Source organism: Oncorhynchus kisutch, linkage group LG9 (assembly GCF_002021735.2).
Source record: "Oncorhynchus kisutch isolate 150728-3 linkage group LG9, Okis_V2, whole genome shotgun sequence".
Classification (NCBI taxonomy): Eukaryota; Metazoa; Chordata; class Actinopteri; order Salmoniformes; family Salmonidae; genus Oncorhynchus; species Oncorhynchus kisutch.
Window position 1 is genome coordinate 15267851 of NC_034182.2, and position 21203 is coordinate 15289053.

At 45.1% G+C, this 21203-nt stretch overlaps 1 protein-coding gene across 1 annotated transcript in view; it reads left to right on the forward strand.

Annotated features, from left to right (window-relative positions):
* LOC109896407 (proton myo-inositol cotransporter) overlaps positions 1-21203 on the forward strand; it is a 60672-nt gene that overhangs the window by 36667 nt on the left and 2802 nt on the right. Inside the window, exons 4-9 of the mRNA XM_020490662.2 lie at positions 2431-2539; positions 14914-15077; positions 15339-15459; positions 20052-20177; positions 20477-20595; positions 20884-21036. Coding sequence (XP_020346251.1) covers positions 2431-2539; positions 14914-15077; positions 15339-15459; positions 20052-20177; positions 20477-20595; positions 20884-21036 — 792 coding nt within the window. The remainder of the gene's footprint in view (positions 1-2430; positions 2540-14913; positions 15078-15338; positions 15460-20051; positions 20178-20476; positions 20596-20883; positions 21037-21203) is intronic.

Below are 21203 nucleotides of genomic sequence, written 5' to 3' on the forward strand. Positions count from 1 at the left end.
CAACAAGCAAACCAAAATCAGATAAAGGATTGCTTGTCTAGAACTCAAAATAGGGCGTGCCAACTAAAGGTGTTAACCCACTGCATCTATCAAGACAACTGAAGCATTAGGCCAGCCACTCTTAAATAGCACCTGGGCCAGCACAGGTGAAACACCTTCCCACTAATGAGATGGCAACCAGCACAGGTGTAAAACATACTGACTACGAGGTGACACCAATCGGTGTGCACTACGTGCTAACGAGCTACATTGTATGTGCTAAAGTCCAACCTCAAAACATAAATGGAAAAACCAAAAGCCTGTAACACCTTCTCCCTTAAGACATCAAATATATCCTATCCTAAGTTTGCTCACAGCAAACAACTTCTATTTCACAACATGGTCAACTTAAATGCGCCGCCTTCTCCAATGTAAGCATGGCGTCTGCTGGGTGTCAACAATTAAATATAAGACATAACACATTTTTTTAAATATACAGTACCAGTCAAAGGTTTGGACACCTTCATTCATTCAAGGGTTTTTATATGGAAACATTTATATTTGAGATTCTTCAAAGTAGCAACCCTTTGCCTTGATGACAGCTTTGCAAACTCTACAATTCTTTTTTGAGGTCTTGGCTGATTTATTTTTATTTTCCCATGATGTCAAACAAAGAGACACTGATTTTGAAGTTAGGCCTTGAAATACATCCACAGGTACACCTCCAATTGACTCAAAGGATGTCAATTAGCCTTTCAGAAGCTTCTAAAGCCATGACATATTCTTCTGGTATTTTCCAAGCTGTAAAGGCACTGTCAACTTAGTGTATGTAAACTTCTGACCCACTGGAATTGTGATACAATGAATTTGAAGTGAAATCTGTCTGTAAACAATTGTTGGAAAAATGACTTGTGTCATGCACAAAGTAGATGTCCTAACCGACTTGCCAATACTATAGTTTGTTAACAAGAAATTTGTGGAGTGGTTGAAAAACGAGTTTTAATGACTCCAACCTAAGTGTATGTAAACTTCTGACTTCAACTGTATCTCAGCAAAAAGCGGAGAGAGGGAAACATATTTACTCTGTTCCACTATCAGCTAGACAATGGGGACAAGCCCCCATTTTGTTTCGTTCCCCCTTCTGTTTGAGCGACATTTTTGGTTTTCTTGCTGGGGAATGTGAGTGTATGCACAAGCAGTGTCTGTGTTTATCAGTCTGTGTGTGTATTTGTGCGTCTCTGTGAAGTTTGCACTTCATTCATTGACAGACCCATTACCTAGGTTGGTTGGTTCACGGCGATCTGTCTGTCCATCTCTCAGGATCTGAGCTGCAGCTAATCAGCTCTCTGTCCTCTGGTATTGTCTCCTGGGCCCATTCAATCCTGCCTCTACAATGTTAGTGCTCTACAAATAGTTGACTCTCATAAACACATCACTTCCTATCATTTCCTGATGGCTACATTTGTAACCTGGCAGCTCATGTCCACACTCACTTTACTCACGCAGTCGATAAACACAAACACACACACAGTCCAAGTCAACATTCACTTCCGTCAGCTATAAATAATAAGGTGTACCGGTAACATTTGGAGACTCAACTTCCATGAATGTTTATGGCATCTTTGTATTATTTTGTGATACACACGATATGAACAGATCTATATTTTGATTAATAACTTAGCTAAGCTTACGAGAGGCATAAGATGGGACATCCATACATGCATTCAAAGATAATGACAGCAGTAATAGTCAGGAAGCGTTGTGCTGGGAAAAACAGCGTGATTTGATTGGTCTCCCCAGTGTGTGTGGCTAAGTGCAGAGTGGCTCGGTCAGTGTTGAATGGTTATAGGGAGAGCCTGCTGTGACTGGTCCTGGAGAGAGTGTTTTCTGTTTCAGTGAGGTGCTGTCCGGTAGCTGTGCGTGTGCTTTGTGTGTGTGTGTGTTCAGCCTGTCTCAGAGCTAAAGGAGCTCTTCCCAGCCCAGCGAGCATCCACTCCCTCACAGCTGCTCCAGGCCAACACTGTGTGTATCTGTGTGTGTTTGTCTGTGTTTGTGTATGTTTGTCAGCATCTGTCTGTCTGTCTGTTATTGTGTGTGTTTGTCCATATTTGTCCATTATTGTGTGTGTTTGATATCTCAGTGAAGTTATCAAAGCTCTGCATGCCAGACGTTCTGTCCTATTATGACTGCTTCTCCCTGGAGTCTCTGTTTGAAGGTCTCAGCTGTAAGCCTGCTGCTTCTGCCTCAGACACAACTTTACTTTCAGACAGAACAGAAAAAACTTCAGCCACTTGCTGGTGTCGCTGTTGGCCTGTTTCATGTGTATTGTGTTTGTCCATTGATAGGCTGATGATGATCAATAGGTATATTCTAACCTCTGCTCCTTTGTGTGTGTGTGTGTGTGTGTGTGTGTGTGTGTGTGTGTGTGTGTGTGTGTGTGTGTGTGTCCAGATGGCCCGGTGATCTGGAGGATGCTAACCTACCCCCCCACTCGGAGAGCACTCCTGGTGGGATGTGGCCTGCAGATGTTCCAACAGCTCTCTGGGATCAACACTGTCATGTGAGTACCCAGCCTAAGCTTTAGTATCTGAGAGGCCTGAGTGGCCCCTGCACATTGAATATGGTACTGGCACTGATCTGTATATACTTCTTTCTTATCTTTCTCATGTTTCTTTTCTTTTTCTCCGTATTCCTTGTGTTTTATGTTTGACTTTTTATTATCTAGATATATTTGTTTCTGCACTGTTGGGAAAGAGCTCACAAGTAAAGCATTTCACTGTACTGTTTCACACCTGTTGGATCCTTTGCACGTGGCGAATAACTTTGGAACTTGTTGGTTAGAGTTTCCACATTAAGGAGATTTTTCTTATTTATTTTACTGTAAGGTCTTCACTTGTTGTATTTGGCGCATGTGACAAATAAAGTTAGATTTTGACATAAGTGGTAAGGCCCTGTTATAGACTAGCGTCCTGTCCAGGGGATGTACTTGTACATCAAGCTGCCTCACACTACAGAAACAGGAGATATGCTCTGTCTCAGAGATATGCTCTGTCTCAGAGATATGCTCTGTCTCAGAGATATGCTCTGTCTCAGAGATATGCTCTGTCTCAGAGATATGCTCTGTCTCAGAGATATGCTCTGTCTCAGAGATATGCTCTGTCTCAGAGATATGCTCTGTCTCAGAGATATGCTCTGTCTCAGAGATATGCTCTGTCTCAGAGATATGCTCTGTCTCAGAGATATGCTCTGTCTCCGATGTGCCGTTTCGGCTCGCACAAACCAAGGCTCTTGTGCAAATTCACTGGTCTAACATGCCTAAGCTATAGCTAAGTGAGGTAACATGGTTTTGATTAAGGTACATTCATATTTACAGAATCAACACCGTCATGTGAGTGGTATAGTAACATGCCTATGTAGCCTTCAGCTTAGTGGGATTGCAAGGTCCTATATGAATCATGTCGAATACCAGTTCAATGACCCAGTCAACGCTTAGACAATGACATGCAGGATCTACACTATCATGTGCTGTAAAGGAGATCGTTCACAGAGCCACACCTGTGTGATTGGTAAGCAACCTTGCCCGAAGAAAATTGACAGTGGTAACCTACATTATACATTTTTTTGGGGTGTATCAGATTCTTTCACGTAACACACCCCTTTTTCTGTTGCTTTTAATGCTTCATGTACTTTTATGCACTTTTCAGGGTCAATCGCTTACGGAATTTCCTTTGTGCCTGTAAGGTGTTAGACCAATGAGTCTTTATTTCCATCTCAAGTGAGATTGCCTCGTCTAGCTCTCTCTCATCCCCCCTGATCTCAAGCATATTCTGGGCATTGTAAACAATCTTGCGATATGTGCTGTTGCTAAGCAACCATTCTAGGTGAGAGGAATAGGACAAGTGGGTGTGCGTGGGTGTCGGTTTGGTGTGCGGGCGTGCTACCGTGTGTTTGTGTGTACGTGCGTGTGGGTGATAACCAAGGTTTTACGTGTGTGTGTGTGTGTGTGTGTGTGAATCTATTAAGGCAGCTAGCATGTGTTTTGGTCCGTTGCTGTGTTTACTTCTCCCTCTGGTCATTTGTAAAGCCACAGGTGGTGGCAGAGACAGCCAAGTGACAACAAATCAGGTTGATGGGTTGTCTGCCTCAGTTGGATCTGACATGGGGCACATGCCTATGTGTCACTCACTCCTCACCAAACCCCAGCCCCAGCCCTAGCCCCAGCCAGAGCCCTAGTCCCAGCCCTAGCCCTAGCCCCAGCACCAGCCCTAGCCCCAGCACCAGCCCTAGCCCCAGCCAGAGCCCTAGTCCCAGCCCTAGCCCTAGCCCCAGCACTAGCCCCAGCCCTAGCCCCAGCCCTAGCCCCAGCCCTAGCACCAGCCCTAGTCCCAGCCCTAGCCCCAGCCCTAGCCCCAGCCCTAGCCCCAGCACCAGCCCTAGCCCCAGCCCCAGCCCTAGCACCAGCCCCAGCACCAGCCCTAGTCCCAGCCCTAGCCCTAGCCCCAGCCCTAGCCCCAGCACCAGCCCTAGTCCCAGCCCTAGCCCTAGCCCCAGCACCAGCCCTAGTCCCAGCCCTAGCCCCAGCCCTAGTCCCAGCCCTAGCCCCAGCCCTAGCCCCAGCACCAGCCCTAGCCCCAGCCCCAGCCCCAGCCCTAGCACCAGCCCCAGCCCTAGCACCAGCCCCAGCCCTAGCCCCAGCACCAGCCCTAGTCCTAGCCCCAGCACCAGCCCTAGTCCCAGCCCTAGCCCTAGCCCCAGCCCTAGCCCTAGCACCAGCCCTAGCCCCAGCCCTAGCCCCAGCCCTAGCCCTAGCCCTAGCCCCAGCCCTAGTCCCAGCCCTAGCCCCAGCACTAGCCCTAGTCCCAGCCCTAGCCCCAGCCAGAGCCCCTGCACCAGCCCTAGCCCAGATAGAACAGCAGCACTGAGAGTCACAATGGTGCAGGGCAGTCACACAGAGACACTCGCTCTTTCCTTGTCCAGCCCAAGATCGTCTCAGCTGGATAAGGAGTATATGGAGAGACAGTCCCTCATCCTCTGTTCAACTCAGACCTGTTTGTGTTACTTACTCATCCTCTGCCCAGCCCTCAAATGAAACAGCATGATTATTCTTCCTAAGATGCTTTGGAAGAGTTTCATTTCACCCACTCTGAGTACCTCTTTCTTTGTTCCGACCCTGTCACGAAGAGATGACTCTAAATGCTGTTCCGCCAACATCCCAGCTTCGGTTCCTCTCAGACTCTCTCAGGCAAACTCCTATAGCGGACTCATAGATACAAGTATGCACAGTACACACACACACACAGAGACGTTGTTGTGAACTGAACTCAGAGTGCTGTCGGATTGAGCGTCGGGATGAGAGATGTATTGATGCATATCTCTCATGGACTTAAGGTCTCCCGGGATGTGCTGATTTTATGGCAGTTTGGGATATGTTTGTGGTTCCTTGCGGTCTTCTCTCTCTCTCTCTCTCTCTCTTTGTCTCTCTGTCTCTCTGTCTCTCTCTCTGTCTGTCTGTCTGTTTATTTGTCTGTCTGTCATTGTGAGCCACAATGAGGAACAAGAATGAACTGGCCTGTCTTGTCAGTGAGGATGTGTCCGCTTTCTATTAGATCTGGAATCATAATGATTCGATTAGCCACATTATCTAGCACGCAAAGGTCACTGTAGGAGAGAGAGGGAGGTAAAGAAGGAAGGAGAGCGTGGGAGGGAGGTAGAGAGAGTTACATGCAGGCAGAAGAGAGAGTAAGGTGATTTAAGAAGTGGACAGAGAGAGAGAGGGGGGAGATAAAGTGAAAGAGAGAGAATGAATGAGGGGCCAAGAGGGAAGGTCATCTGTCTGTTTCTTCTCTGCCAGAAGTTAAGCATGAGAGCACAGCAGAGGCCACAGGTGTTGTTGATCCATCCATAATTTAACAATGTCAATTAGTGACGGTGTCACTGAACATTGGCCATGTTTTGCTCTGGTCTCAACATGATACTCATGTACACAGATTACTTACAGTATATTTCAAAGTTTGTATTTATTACTGTAAAATTATACATGATTTGGAATTAACCAGCATAGGGTAACCTTTCAGATTATATTGTTTATATCTTAATCTTTTGGTTTGTCATATTTTAGTGTATAATTTAGTTTTTATGTGTGCATGTTTGTTTACAGGGGGCAGTTGGCAGACACAGATGGTCAGCTATAGAAATGTCATATTGGAGATGTTGAGACATGCCAATTAAACTAGTGACTCAGCTGGACAGCCCGGGAGGAGAGCTGTAAAGGTCCAGTCGTTTGTCTGTGTGTTTGTGTCTGTCTCTGTGTGTGTCACCCTTGTATTGCCCTTGATGACTGATGACAGTCTGTTGTGTATTTCTTATAGTTGATAAGCAGCTTGTAGGCTATCGTAGTAGAAAGGCCTCATGCCGATTATGCAGATCACATAGCTGTGATCACATAGCTATGTGTAATTAGCCTATGGTAATATTCACACACAATAACACCCATCCACAACAACCTTTTTTTTAATGTACTAATTGTTATTTTATTATCTTCTCTAAGTGTGTCAAAGTTTATGTTGTTGTGGTGTGTGTTGCTTTTGCTGTTGTAGTTCATTTTCGGAGACTGTTATGACTTTGTTGTGGTACTTGTTTCGTTTTTTTTTTACTGTCTGGCCCACCTGACCAGGAAAAACTCTGGACACTAACATACAGTAGTTGCTGTTGTTTTCCTTTAGAGGTGTGTAGGCGTCACCGTCTTTGTTAGTGTAGTTGTACAGGTTTGAGCAGAGTTGAGCAGTATCCTGGTGTTCTCTGTGTTTAGTGAACTCTGTCTCTGTGCGTCTCATTGTTCAGCAGCATTCGACATGAGTGTGATAATGCATTCGTCTCCTTTCATGAGAGAAATAGGCCAGTTCCCAAGAGAGACATTTCTCGCCTCCATCTCTCCATGTCTCTCTCTCCCTTTCTCTCGCTCTCTCTGAGTGCTCTTAGGCCCCTATGCTTTCTATCTCTCTTGTTTCTCTCTCTTTCCCTCTCCTCCTCCCTCTCTTGCATTGGTATGATTGCATTATTGTTACCTGGTTAGTGTGCTGTCTGTGAGTATCAATGTGTTTAAATGATTGTGCCATTGAACTCCCAGTCATGAGTGGTTATTGGTTAGGGATGTGATAGCTGGTCCTCTCACCCCTCGCGTCTCACAACCACACACACACACTCTCTCTCTCTCTCTCACTCACTCACTCACTCACTCACTCACTCACTCACTCACTCACTCACTCACTCACTCACTCACTCACTCACTCCACTCACTCACTCACTCACTCACTCACACACACACACACGGTCAACGCTGCTTCTCTAATATACACAATTTATTCAACTGCGTGACCAAGACACTATCCAATATATTTGTAAATACTGTCATGCTTGACATAGCGGTAGCACATTCATTATCTATACTATATATCATATTGTGTCAATATCAGGCTATTACTATGCATACTACCTATTATTATTATTATAATTAGTATTTTTTTTACTCTTATTATTGATTATTGTACTGCAATGTTATGGGAGCTAGCACACAAGCATTTTGCTGAACTTTTTATACCTGCTGTAAACAGTGTACGTGACGAATATTTGATTTGAGTTGACACACACACACACACAAACACACACTCCTCGTGTCACACTGAGGCTGCCAATGCATCCATCCGCTTTAACGATCAGGCCATCATGACCTTTCCAAACAATATCATCTTGTTTTGTCTTTATGTCAGCTAACAGCATAGCCTAACAGCATAGCCTAACAGCATAGCCTTTAATCAAGGAGCTCTGATGGTGTTATTGTTTGCTGAGTCCTTAGACCCTCCAAGTACCTTTATCTGACTGGTTGCACTACTTTTGACAAGAGCCCTCGCAGCACTGGTCAAAAGTAGTGCGCTATGTAGGGTGTCATTTGGGACCCAGACTCTATCTCTTGGGAAGGAGGGGGCTTTTCAGACATCTCTCTCTTTCCCTCTTTAATCCTTTACAATCGGGAGCATATTCAATGAAGCTCCAGTAATGCATTTGTAAATGTCAGCCGTAAGTGAACAATTTATGTCCCTCTCACCTTTTAGAGTGAAATGGACTGGAGCACGACAGGTAGTCAGAGAGAGGTGAGAGGGGGAGCAGAGGGGTGAGGATGAAGGCGAGAGGGGAGGAGAGGTGAGGGGGAAACATTTTCTTTCTTATGAGTAGAATTCATTGTACAGGAGTTCTTCCTGGCCATGTGATTAACTCCAGGTCACACACAAACACGTACAGACCCACTCCTCTCTGTATTTTCTTCCTCTCATCCACCTATCTCTCTTTTGCCCGCGCAGCCAAGCCTCAGAGGTGAGTGCACACAAACATATCTCTGTCAGACACCACTTCCATCCTTCTCCCTTCCACCCTGACGTTCCATTCCTCATACTCCACCTCATACCCCTCTTTCCCCTCGTCCACTCTCTCTTCCTCCCCTCTCTCTGACATCTGTGTTGTCACCTTGTCTTCATGTCGGAGTGGAGAGAGGAGAAAGGTGTGAAGTGAATATACTACAGAGGATAGCCAGTGGAGTGCAGACAGAGTCCATGTTCTATTTTTAGAACAGAGGTTCTGAAGGCCATTTCACACCTTCTGCCTGCTCCTCTCACATTACATACAGCCACTGGCACAATCTGAAATGGAACTATATTCCCTATATAGTGCACTGCTTTTGACCGGAGCCTATAGTGAATAGGGTGCCACTCTGTTACATAACCTCCATCTTGGATCTGTCAATCCTCTTGGAGAAGGTCAAGGGTTCCGTGTTGGTGGCACACTGGAATCTTGTTCATGTTGCCGTTGTAGTTGTTGTGTTTTTGTGTATTTACACAATCTATAGTCTACCATGTCACCTTGTGTGTTTTGGTTTTCAAGAGCCAGCTTGTGTGTCCTCGTTCAAACCCAATCAAAGTCAGCCAATGTTTATCTAGCTACACTTTTTTCTTAACATCTCAAGTAGGAGATTAGTGTTTCTTGTTTACGTAATGATTTGTTTATCTCTCCACTCCACTGTGATGTTCCTATTGAGCTTGTTATACTTGCATAAGTGCACAATCTTACACTGAGAGAATGTAATAATGTAATAGTCACAGCGTAACAGCTTGAAAATGCATTACAGCAGTCGTTGCCGCACAATTTGAGCATAAGCACCATAGCTAATGCAGTGGAATACTTGATTATTACACTTGATGACTCTCACTCAGTCACTCAGTCACTTTCCACATCCGTTTCAGTCTATCTACCTCTCGTCTCTTCTCCATCTTCCTGTCTTTCTCTTAGCTGTATGGCGTCTTGTGGTGTCTTGTACTATTTGCATTCCAGAGTTCACTCTCAGACCAATATATGGAACAGTCCTGTGTATTTGTCCCTATCCTACACTTGGCCCAAGTGATCCCCACAGACATCAGATGTACAGGGCTATAGATGGATGTAGAGGGGTGTGCAATTGTGGGGTGCAGAAGGGTGTGCGTGTGTGGAAGAGTGTGTTAGAGGGTTGTAATTGAACATGTCCATGGCATATTTCTGACCTATTACTAGATATCACTTATTAAAGATGGTGGTTACCATGGTGAATGGAACTGGCTTTCCTTTTTTTTCCTCCTCCCATACTGAGAACAAGAATTCTCTCCTCTTTTCTTTATTCTCTCTCTCTCTCTCTCCTCTCTCCCTCTCTCTCTCTCACTCACTCACTCACTCACTCACTCACTCACTCACTCACTCACTCACTCACTCACACACACTCACACACTCACACACTCACACACTCACACTCACACTCACACTCACACTCACACTCACACTCACACTCACACTCACACTCACACTCACATCCATCCATCCATCCATCCATATTATCACACTGTGGTAAGTCTGTTATTGTGTCCATGCAGTCTCATGGTCCCATGCATTAATTAACATAAACACGTTTAGCATCTCTAGGCCTCCACGCATGCAAGCTGCTGATGCCGCCTTTGGAACATCTACATTTGAATTGAATATACACCATCACAGTAAATCCATTATTTATTTTAGGCAGGTTTAACTTCTTGCGGATCATTGGGATGCTAGCGTCCCATTTCGACAACTTCCGGTGAAATTGCAGAGTGCGAAACTCAAATTACAGAAATAGTCATATTTAAGATTCATGAAAATACAAGTGTCATACATCAGTTAAAAGCTTAACTTCTTGTTAAATCAGCCACCGTGTCAGATTTCAAAAAGGCTTTATGGCGAAAGCACACCATGCTATTATCTGTGGACAGCGCCCAGCACACAAAAGCATTAAAAACATTTTCCAACCAGGCAGATACGCCATGAAAGTCAGAAATAGCGATAAAATAAATCACTTACCTTTGAAGATCTTCTTCTGTTGGCACTCCAAAAGGTCCCAGATACATCACAAACCTCAGGTACCCTAATACGTAAATAAGCAATCAAATTTAAGACAGAGAATCGTTATTGTCATTACCGGAGATAAACAACAAAGTATGTGCATTCACCAGAACGCATAAAAAACACTACAGCCAAAATGGGAGTCACTTAGAAAAACTACAAATTCTAGCTATTTTTTCCAAAAACAAGCCTGAAACTCTTTCTAAAGACTATTGATATCTAGTGGAAGCCCTAGGAACTGCAATCTGGGAGGTATTCCCTTCATATAAATGACAGCCATAGGAATCAATAGTGGGCTGAATATTTTTTTTCTGGATGGTTTGTCCTCGGGTTTTCGCCTGCCATATCAGTTTGTTATAATCACAGACATTATTTTAACAGTTTTTAGAAACGTTAGAGTGTTTTCTATGCAAATCTACCAATTATAAGCATATCCCAGCTTCTGGGCCTGAGTAACAGGCAGTTAATTTTGGGCACGCTTGTCATCCAGACATCCAAATACTGCCCCCTAGCCCAAAGAGGTTAAAGAAACATTATGATACGAAGAACATGTATTTCAAAAGAACAGAATATGAGTTTGCCTACTGATTGTTATCTGGCTATGTGCCATGTCATAGGCTGTAGGCTTGTCCATTTAGCTGACAAGACATTCTCATAAGTCCCTTGCCATTATTTTATGTTAAATGATTTTATAGTAAGAAGATTATAACTGAACTTAGCTGAATAAAATCGAAAGGATATTTTTCCCATTCAGAGCAAGAGTGCACATATGAAGTGGCTATTTTGAGCATAGAAGTGATGATTTGAAACAGGTCCTATACCCTAAATTTAGAGTTATTTGGCAACTTTAGTTGTGAATGATACAAACCATAAAATTCCTTAGGAGTCAAAAGATATATAGGCTGCATGATGCAACTTTAGGCTATTGATGTTTTGCGAAAGTCACACAAAGGAGATTGTGCTCTGTTCCTTGCCTCAGGCTGCACACACTGTTCTCCCGTCAAGTTATCATATTTTCACTCAACAGACTATTCTCAATTTAATATTGTCTTTAATAACCAGAGACTCTGGGTTCGTGCCCAGAGTCTCCCACGACCGGGAGGTCCGTGGGGCGACACACAATTGGCCTAGCGTCATCCGGGTTAGGGAGGGTTTGGCCGGTAGGGATATCCTTGTCTCAGCGCGCACCAGCGACTCCTGTTGCGGGCCGGGCGCAGTGCGCGCTAACCAAGGTCGCCAGGTGCACGGTGTTTCCACCGACACATTGGTGCGGCTGGCTTCCGGGTTGGATGCGCGCTGTGTTAAGAAGCAGTGCGGCTTGGTTGGGTTGTGTATCGGAGGACGCATGACTTTCGACCTTCGTCTCTCCCGAGCCCATACGGGAGTTGTAGCGATGGGACAAGATAGTAGCTACTAACAATTGGATACCACGAAATTGGGGAGAAAAAGGGGGTAAAATTCAAAATAAAAATTCGATTTCGATTTAGAATGACCCATTATCAAATGGGCAGGAACAGTGACAAGAGAAAAAATACATTTAATCCATATTTAAACTCAAATAGCGAATAGGGGCCGGTTCATTTCACTCATGTCAGGTAGCTAACTCCGGTTACTTTGCTTCAAGACAGGTGATATTCCGTCCAAAACTCTGTATGCCATGGGCTCTCCAACCCTGTTCCTGTAGCTACCCAGTGCTTGATTTGGGAAAGCAAGTGAAATCTGTTCTGGAACATCTATAGTAACATGTTTACATTAAGCTGTTGGCAGCCCCTCTCTCTGCATGCTGCAGAAAGGAATGATGGAGTGAGGGGAGCAGATGGAAACACATGGTAGTGAGATACTCTGTAGCTAAAGGTAATGTGTCAGCCTATTAATTAGGCTATCGCCCTATTACTAGGCTATTCAAAATCCAGTACAAATGCACTGTAATTGTAGGCTAACTCTGAATTTGTTTAAGTTAAAATTGACCAATTATGTATCAAAGATAAAACCCTGGGTGTTTTTTAGTTGTGTTGGATTAATAGCAGTTTTGGCTACAGAGCTTCAGACTTCTCGTCCACTCCGATCGTCATACATAGGCTATATCATTTGAATGTTGTTTTTATGAATGACAGCTTTATTGAGTGTCTGAGACCTTCCAGACTGGTCAGATATGACAAATGAGATCTGTACTGCCATCTGTGTCCAGTTCAGAGTAGTTACCCTGGTCTAAAATGTATTACGTTTAATTACAAATTGAACACAGCCATTTCAATTAGCACAGGCTGTTATTATCTACAATCTACAGTATCATCGCCATTTGTCCATCTCACCACCTGTGATAGAGGGCCACATGGACATTGTTAGCAGAATGTTTTAGTGGGCAGTGTAATTTATGTAATTGGGCTGTGAGCTCCCCGGGAGTCCAAGAATGAACCTGCAGCTTCATCGTTAGAAGAGTCTGGGGAAGGTTCATTATTCCCTCTGCAAGTGGCCTGGGAGGGGTTCTCACCCACAAAAAGAAATCCATTTTATTCCACATTTCTGGAATGAACCCAGAGCCTAAAGATACACACAATTTGACAAACTCTGTTTGAGACTATGATTTCTCACTGGCACCATGTGGTTTCCACCCAATAGTCTGTATTATTGCAGTATTTGGATGCCATGTTGGAAGTGTTTCAAAGTACACTTATTTACAGCACTCTTTGTAGCTGGTTATATCATGTTGGTTGTGGATGTGGTGTGGTGGTGATGCTGTGTTCTGTTAGAGCAGAGGGTAGCTGACTGGGCTGGTTAGCTGTGCTTCCCTTCCAGCTGGCCTTGCTGCTTCTTAATCAATCTGATTCAGACCTGAGATGGAGCTTAGCGGGCCTCTACTGCAGAGAGCTTTTACACCCGATGCTACTACAAACCCCTTATCAGTCATACTGTGTTTCTGTGTGTGTGTGGGCAGATGCATACTGAGATTGAAAGCCTCTGAGAAGCGAGACCGAAATCAGGCGGCTTTGTTGCCTTCCGCCCAACATGTTACATCGCTGCATGTGGTTATTGCCCTTGCTGTGGGCTTTGCTTGACTTTTATTGACCCTGTGTGTGGTCCTCGTGACCCCTTACACCTGTACTTTAACTCTGAAGTATTGAAGTTAGTCTCAAGTTGAGAAACATGTTGGCTGACTTGCATAAAGGAAAGATTTATGCAAATAGGCAATCGGTAGGAGTGTTTTGTTTTGAAAAAGAGCAGACGGGTGCAGATGCTTTTTAAGAGATGGGAAAAACAAAATGCTAATTCACTGCTCTCTGCAGAGAATGAGTGACAAAGTGAGGGAGCAAGAGAGAAAGCAAAGGGAATGCCTTTTATTTTTCACTTTTTTAATGAATGTTTTCCTCGTCTTTTTTTGGTACGAATCGTTGCGTTGCGTTCCGAGTGTCTGTATTTTCTCATTTAACCTGGAGAGCAGACAGTGTTTTTCTACAGAGGCTGGGATGCTGCCTTGTGAGGCAGGGAGAGGGTTGTTCAGAGAGCGGCGTAGTTTCCCTTAACCACTGATGTGCGGTCCGAGTTCTTTTTGTCAGCCACTGTAGGGTAATCTGATCCTAGATCTGTGTCAACTTCTACCTTGAGCAGCTCTCTGGGCGTCTACAAGTTCCACAGGGCTAGGATCTTCCTCCCCCATCTCTATCACCTGGCGCTCTAGCAATGAAGCAAGTCAAGGAGAGAATGTTTAGAGGCCCTGTCTGTCGAGCTTGATGAGGTGTAATCTGCCTAGTTGAAGAGTTCAGCATCCTCCAGGCAGAAAAGTGGCACTTTAATTAGACAGTGACACCAGAGTGTTTGCATCCCTAATGGCACCCTAAATAGTGCACTACTTTTGACCAGGACCCATAGGGCTCTGGACAAACGTAGTGCACTATGTAGGGATTTAGGGTGCCATTTGGGACACACAGACACAAGAGTGAAGGGGGTGGATGGATGGAGACTCGGCTCATTGTGTCTATTTCGGGTTGATTGCCTTACCAGTGATTGATTGGTGGTCACTCAACTAAAGAACATAATGGAGTGTACCTCTTCTCTAGCACATGATGATCTGTCTCTTTCAATCTGTTTCCTAGTTCTGTTTCGCTCTCTCAAGCTTTACTGGCATGAGAGGGACAATCCAATGCAATACAACACACAATTGAAATGACCATTGGGTTTCCTGTCCTGTCCTCAATAGTCTGTAGATGGCCATTCCAGAAGGACATTACTACCTGCCTCTTCTTTCCAGCATGGCCAGATAGTGGCCACCACCCTATTGTCTTTGTGCATCAACATGGCGTCCAGCTAGTGTCAAAATTTGCCAAACTCTCTCTTTACATGGTAGCCATGTGGTGTCTGATGATGACCATATCCTGTCCTCTGTACTGCGGCACCACCATAGAGATACATTATATCTCGATGGGCCAAATTCTCTCTCTTTCTCCATGGTTCTTTTGACTGATGGAACACCTTCTCCTCTTTGTGCAGGTACTACGGCGCCACCATCCTGCAGATGTCGGGAGTGCGGGATGACAAGATGGCCATCTGGTTGGCTGGGGTCACAGCCTTCACCAACTTTCTGTTCACCCTACTGGGGGTGTGGCTAGTGGAGAGGGTTGGCCGCAGGAAACTCACCCTGGGGAGCATCATTGGTAAGGGTCAGAGGGTCAGGGTAAAGATGAACGCATGGATCCTGATGATTCAGGGACACATTTAGTGTATGTGAATAGGCATATTGGATCACAGTATACGTTTCACAGATAGCTCCACAGATAGTCCATGTAATTCCATTAAAATCTATGTGAAATTGTAATACATGTAACTACACAGGCACTAGTAGTAACCCATATTATGTCTAAAGCAGTACACTGTTTGTTTAGACTGTATGTGTATGACTGTGTTGTTTCTCCTAGGTACATGTCTGAGTCTGTCTCTGCTGGCCATTGGGTTTCTGCTGTCTGCCCAACACACCCCTCATGTCACCCTCCACCCCACTGACCCCTCAATGGTCAACTCCACCTGCAACAGACACCTGTGAGTACTCCCTACTCTACTACTGTATTATACTGTACTCTATCTGCACTGTAGTCTACTGTCTGACTCAATACTGAATATGCCGTACTATTCTGAATATGAATGGATAAGTGAAATGTTCTGGGGGGCCTCCCGAGTGGCGCAGTGTTCTAAGGCACTGCATCACAGTGCTTGAAGCGTCACCACAGACCCGGGTTTGATCCCAGGTTGTGTCATAACCGGCGTGACCGGGAGTCCCATAGGGTGGCGCACAATTGGCCCAGCATAGTTTGGGTTAGGGGAGGGGCCCGGAGGGGCTTTACTTGTCTCATCACGCTCTAGCGACTCCTTGTGGCATGCCGGGTGCCTGCAGAACGGTGTTTCCTCCGAAACTTTGGTGTGGCTGGCTTCCGGGTCAAGCGGTCTCGACCTTCGCCTCTCCCGAGGCAGTTTGGGAGTTGCAGCGATGAGACAAGATCATCATTGGATATGACGAAATTGAGAGAAAAGTGGGGTAAAAATAAAATATACATGTTCTGAAGGCAACATTGACATATGCACATCACTTTGTTTAGTGCAGGAGTAAAAATAATTCTCAGTATGAACCTGATCCACCATGAATTGAAGCATGGTCACTAATGAGGGTGATCTTAATGGAAGCCTCTCCAACAAAATCCAGGTAGAATAAGGAATTCCCCGGGGCAGCTGTTTAGGCCCCTTACTTTTTAAAATCTTTGCTAACGACATGCCACTGGTTTTGAGTAAAGCCAGTGTGTCTATGTATGCGGATGACTCAACACTATACACGACAGCTACCAGAGGCGACTGAAATTACCACGACACTTAACAGAGAGCTGCAGTTAGTTTCGGAATGGGTGGCAAGGACTTCGTTCATCCTGAATTTTTCAAAAACTAAAAGCATTGTATTTGGAACAAATCATTCACTGAACCCTAAACCTCAACTAAATATTGTAATGAATAATGTGGAAATAGAGCAAGTTGAGGAGACTAAAATATATGATTAAATGTGTAAATACTTTTGTGAAGATAGCAATGTGATTTTGGCCTTATAAATGAGATAATTGCTTTTCCTATAAACTGTGCCCAGTCAGTAGCCATGCCCAAGTGAGCTCAGAGTTCGTGAACGCATGACGGAACGCCACTTTGGCCAGAGTGCTTAAAAGGACTCGCTAAGAATCAACATACAGACCAAAACTTGCCGGGTTGCTGCTGGCATGTAAAGTGGTCAGGAGCTGAACCTTGAATAATCAACCATTGAGACCAAGCAGACGGACGGTGTAAACCGGATGTCACGAATGGTTAAAACTATAAGACCAAAAAGACATGAAGCTGTGGTCCACACGTTGAAATGGTTAGAAACTTTGTACTGAGACCAGACAGCGTGGAGCAGTGGCTACACAACTGAAAATGTTTTAAACTCTACAGACCAGCCGACGTACAGTGGGCGCTGAACGTTACGAAATGGTTAGAAACTCTCAACACAAGTGAAGAAGGTAAAGACTAGACCAGAACAACACTCTAACCACTAGGCTACCCTGCCGCCCCATATTGCTCTTGCTGCTGGTGATTCTCTGATCCACCTCTACGCAGATGACTCCATTCTGTATACATTTGGCCCTTCTTTGGACACTCTGCTAACAAACCTCCAAACAAGCTACAATGCCATACAACACTCCTTCCGTGGCCTCCAACTGCTTTTAAATGCTAGTACAACTAAATGCATGCTCTTCAACCAATTGCTGCCCACACCTGCCCGCCCGCCTAGCATCACTACTCTGGATGGTTCTGACTTAAAATATGTGGACAACTACAAATACCTAGGTGTCTGGTTAGACTGTAAACTCTCCTTCCAGACTCACATTAAGCATCTCCAATACAAAATTAAATCTAGAATCGTCTTCCTATTTTGCAATAAAGCCTCCTTCACTCATACTGCCAAACATACCCTCATAAAACTGACTATCCTACCGATCCTTGACTTTGGCGATGTCATTTACAAACTAGCATCCAACACTCTACTCAGCAAACTGGATGTAGTCTATCACAGTGCCATCCGTTTTGTCACCAAAGCTTCATATACTACCCACCACTGCGACCTGTATGCTCTTGTTGGCTGGCTCTCATTGGCTGTCCCTCGCTACATATTCGTCGCCAAACCCATTGGCTCCAGGTCATCTTTAAGTATTTGCTAGGTAAAGCCACGCTTTTTCTCAGCTCACTGGCCTCCATAGCAAAACCCACCCGTAGCACATGCTCCAGCAGGTATATTTTACTGGTCATCGCCAAATCCAACACCTCCTTTGGCCGCCTTTCCTTCCAGTTCTCTGCTGCCAATGACTGGAACGAATTGCAAAAATCACTGAAGCTGGATACTTATATCTCCCTCACTAACTTTAAGCATCAGCTGTCAGAGCAGCTTACCGATCATTGCACCTGTACATAGCCCATCTGTAAATAGCCTACCCCACTACCTCATTCCCATATTGTTATTAATTTTGTTTTGCTCTTTTGTACCCCAGTATCTCTACTTGCACATCATCATCTGCACATCCATCACTCCACTGTTTAATGCTAAATTGTAATTATTTCGCCACTATGGCCTATTTTTTGCCTTACCTGCCTAATCTTACTAATTTGCACACACTGTACATACACTGCTCAAAAAAATAAAGGGAACACTTAAACAACACAATGTAACTCCAAGTCAATCACACTTCTGTGAAATCAAACTGTCCACTTAGGAAGCAACACTGATTGACAACATATTTCACATGCTGTTGTGCAAATGGAATAGACAACAGGTGGAAATTATAGGCAATTAGCAAGACACCCCCAATAAAGGAGTGGTTCTGTAGGTGGGGACCACAGACCACTTCTCAGTTCCTATACTGCTATACTGATGTTTTGGTCACTTTTGAATGCTGGCGGTGTTTTCACTCTAGTGGTAGCATGAGACGGAGTCTACAACCCACACAAGTGGCTCAGGTAGTGCAGCTCAGGATGGAACATCAATACGAGCTGTGGCAGGAAGGTTTGCTGTGTCTGTCAGCGTAGTGTCCAGAGCATGGAGGCGCTACCAGGAGACAGGCCAGTACATCAGGAGACGTGGAGGAGGCCGTAGGAGGGAACAACCCAGCAGCAGGACCGCTACCTCCGCCTTTGTGCAAGGAGGAGCAGGAGGAGCACTGCCAGAGCCCTGCAAAATGACCTCCAGCAGGCCACAAATGTGCATGTGTCTGCTCAAACGGTCAGAAACAGACTCCATGAGGGTGGTATGAGGGCCCGACGTCCACAGGTGGGGGTTGTGCTTACAGCCCAACACCGTGCAGGACATTTGGCATTTGCCAGAGAACACCAAGATTGGCAAATTCGCCACTGGCGCCCTGTGCTCTTCACAGATGAAAGCAGGTTCACACTGAGCACATGTGACAGACGTGACAGAGTCTGGAGACGCCGTGGAGAACGTTCTGCTGCCTGGAACATCCTCCAGCATGACCGGTTTGGTGGTGGGTCAGTCATGGTGTGGGGTGGCATTTCTTTGGGGGGCCGCACAGCCCTCCATGTGCTCACCAGAGGTAGCCTGACTGCCATTAGGTACCGAGATGAGATCCTCAAACCCCTTGTGAGATCATATGCTGTGCGGTTGGCCCTGGGTTCCTCCTAATGCAAGACAATGCTAGACCTCATGTGGTTGGAGTGTGTCAGCAGTTCCTGCAAGAGGAAGGCATTGATGCTATGGACTGGCCCGCCCGTTCCCCAGACCTGAATCCAATTGAGCACATCTGGGACATCATGTCTCGCTCCATCCACCAACGCCACATTACACCACAGACTGTCCAGGAGTTGGCGGATGCTTTAGTCCAGGTCTGGGAGGAGATCCCTCATCAGGAGCATGCCCAGGCGTTGTAGGGAGGTCATACAAGCACGTGGAGGCCACACACACACTACTGAGCCTCAATTTGTACACACTCAACCTGTAGTGTGGTTTTCCACTTTAATTTTGAGTGTGAATCCAAATCCAGACCTCCATGGGTTGATATATTTGATTTCCATTGATAATTTTTGTGTGATTTTGTTGTCAGCACATTCAACTATGTAAAGAAAAAAGTATTTAATAAGAATATTTCATTCATTCAGATCTAGGATGTGTTATTTTAGTGTTCCCTTTATTTTTTTGAGCAGTGTATATTTTTCTATTGTGTTATTGACTGTACATTTGTTTATCCTATGTGTAACTCTGTTGCTTTATCTTTGCCAGCTCGCAGTTGTAAATTAGAACTTGTTATCAACTGATCTACCTGGTTAAATAAAGGTGAATTGTTAAAAAAAATGTTTTCATTAGAGCTACTCTCTCTGAATGAAATGGGTCTGCCATATGCTCGCCACACTACCCACTCACGCATGGATGCACAAACACACACACAAATACTGTACGTACTCACACAGACATTGATAACATGAGAATAATCTCTGAGTAAAGAGCTCAAGATAGCATCTTCTCCATTCACAGTGAGTAAATGTGTTCTGTTATACCTCCTCAAGGATCTTGTCTCTGTTTATGGCATCTCTGTCCAATCCTCCTGTCATCCCAGGCTGTGTGAGCCGTGTATGCTGGACCCGGGGTGTGGCTTCTGTTACCGTGAGAACAGCACAGCTCTGTTCGCCTCCTCGTGTGTACCTGTCAATACAGCCTCCACTGAGAAGGCAGCCTGGGGCAGGTGAGCTACGTATCTGTCAATACAGCCTCCACTGAGAAGTCAGCCTGGGCAGGTGAGCTACAGGCGGCACTAAGGGGAGGGAGTGTGTTTGCGCATAAGGGCAGCAGGGGGCAGGTGAGTCATAGAATGTGCTCTGTGTGTGGGTTTATTTGTTGTGTTTGTGAAGGGGATGTAGGGGGTTAGTGGAAGAAGGCTGGAGAAGTGGTTATTCTATAATACTGTACTCATAGTACCCCTCTATCCATAACATAACTACTGTTGCTACAATACAATAACTGTCTTGTACCATGTTATTCCAGGTGTTCCAACTCGACCCAGCTGAGAGTCCATACGTACTGGGCCTATAACTACTGTCCCACCTCCTACTCCTGGGTGGTCCTACTGGGTCTTGTTCTCTATCTGGCCTTCTTCGCCCCAGGTGAGAGGCAACACTGATCTATGTAGAGATTCAATTTACGCTGTATCTCACTTTCACTGTGAGGCAGCTACTAACTAAAGAAATGCATTATTAGAAAATGTGATATCATTTCAAGTTTGGCGGTAACCATGCATTGATGTCATTTGGTATACTCGCTTAAAGGTTTGTATGCTTACTGTATTTGTATGCTTACTGTATGTACATCTTGATTCAACATTGTTTGCATGCGGGGGGTAGTTACTGTACTGTAGAGCTATCGTAAGCCCTGTGCCATCCCTCTACTTCCAGGTTTGGGTCCAATGCCGTGGACAATCAACTCTGAGATTTACCCCCTGTGGGCCCGGAGCACAGGGAACGCCTGTTCAGCTGGAGTAAACTGGACGTTTAACTTCCTGGTCTCCCTCACCTTCCTCCATGTGGCTCAGAACCTCACCTACTACGGTAACACACATCTTCCTCCACATGACCCAGTCCCTCACCTACTACGGTACAAACCGTAGGCACTGATCAATACCTCACTTACAGGACATCCTTGATCAATCAACCTGAACAGCAGGCCTGCTTCTACTGCAGGATCTGACCTTTGTTGGACATTTGATTAATCTAGA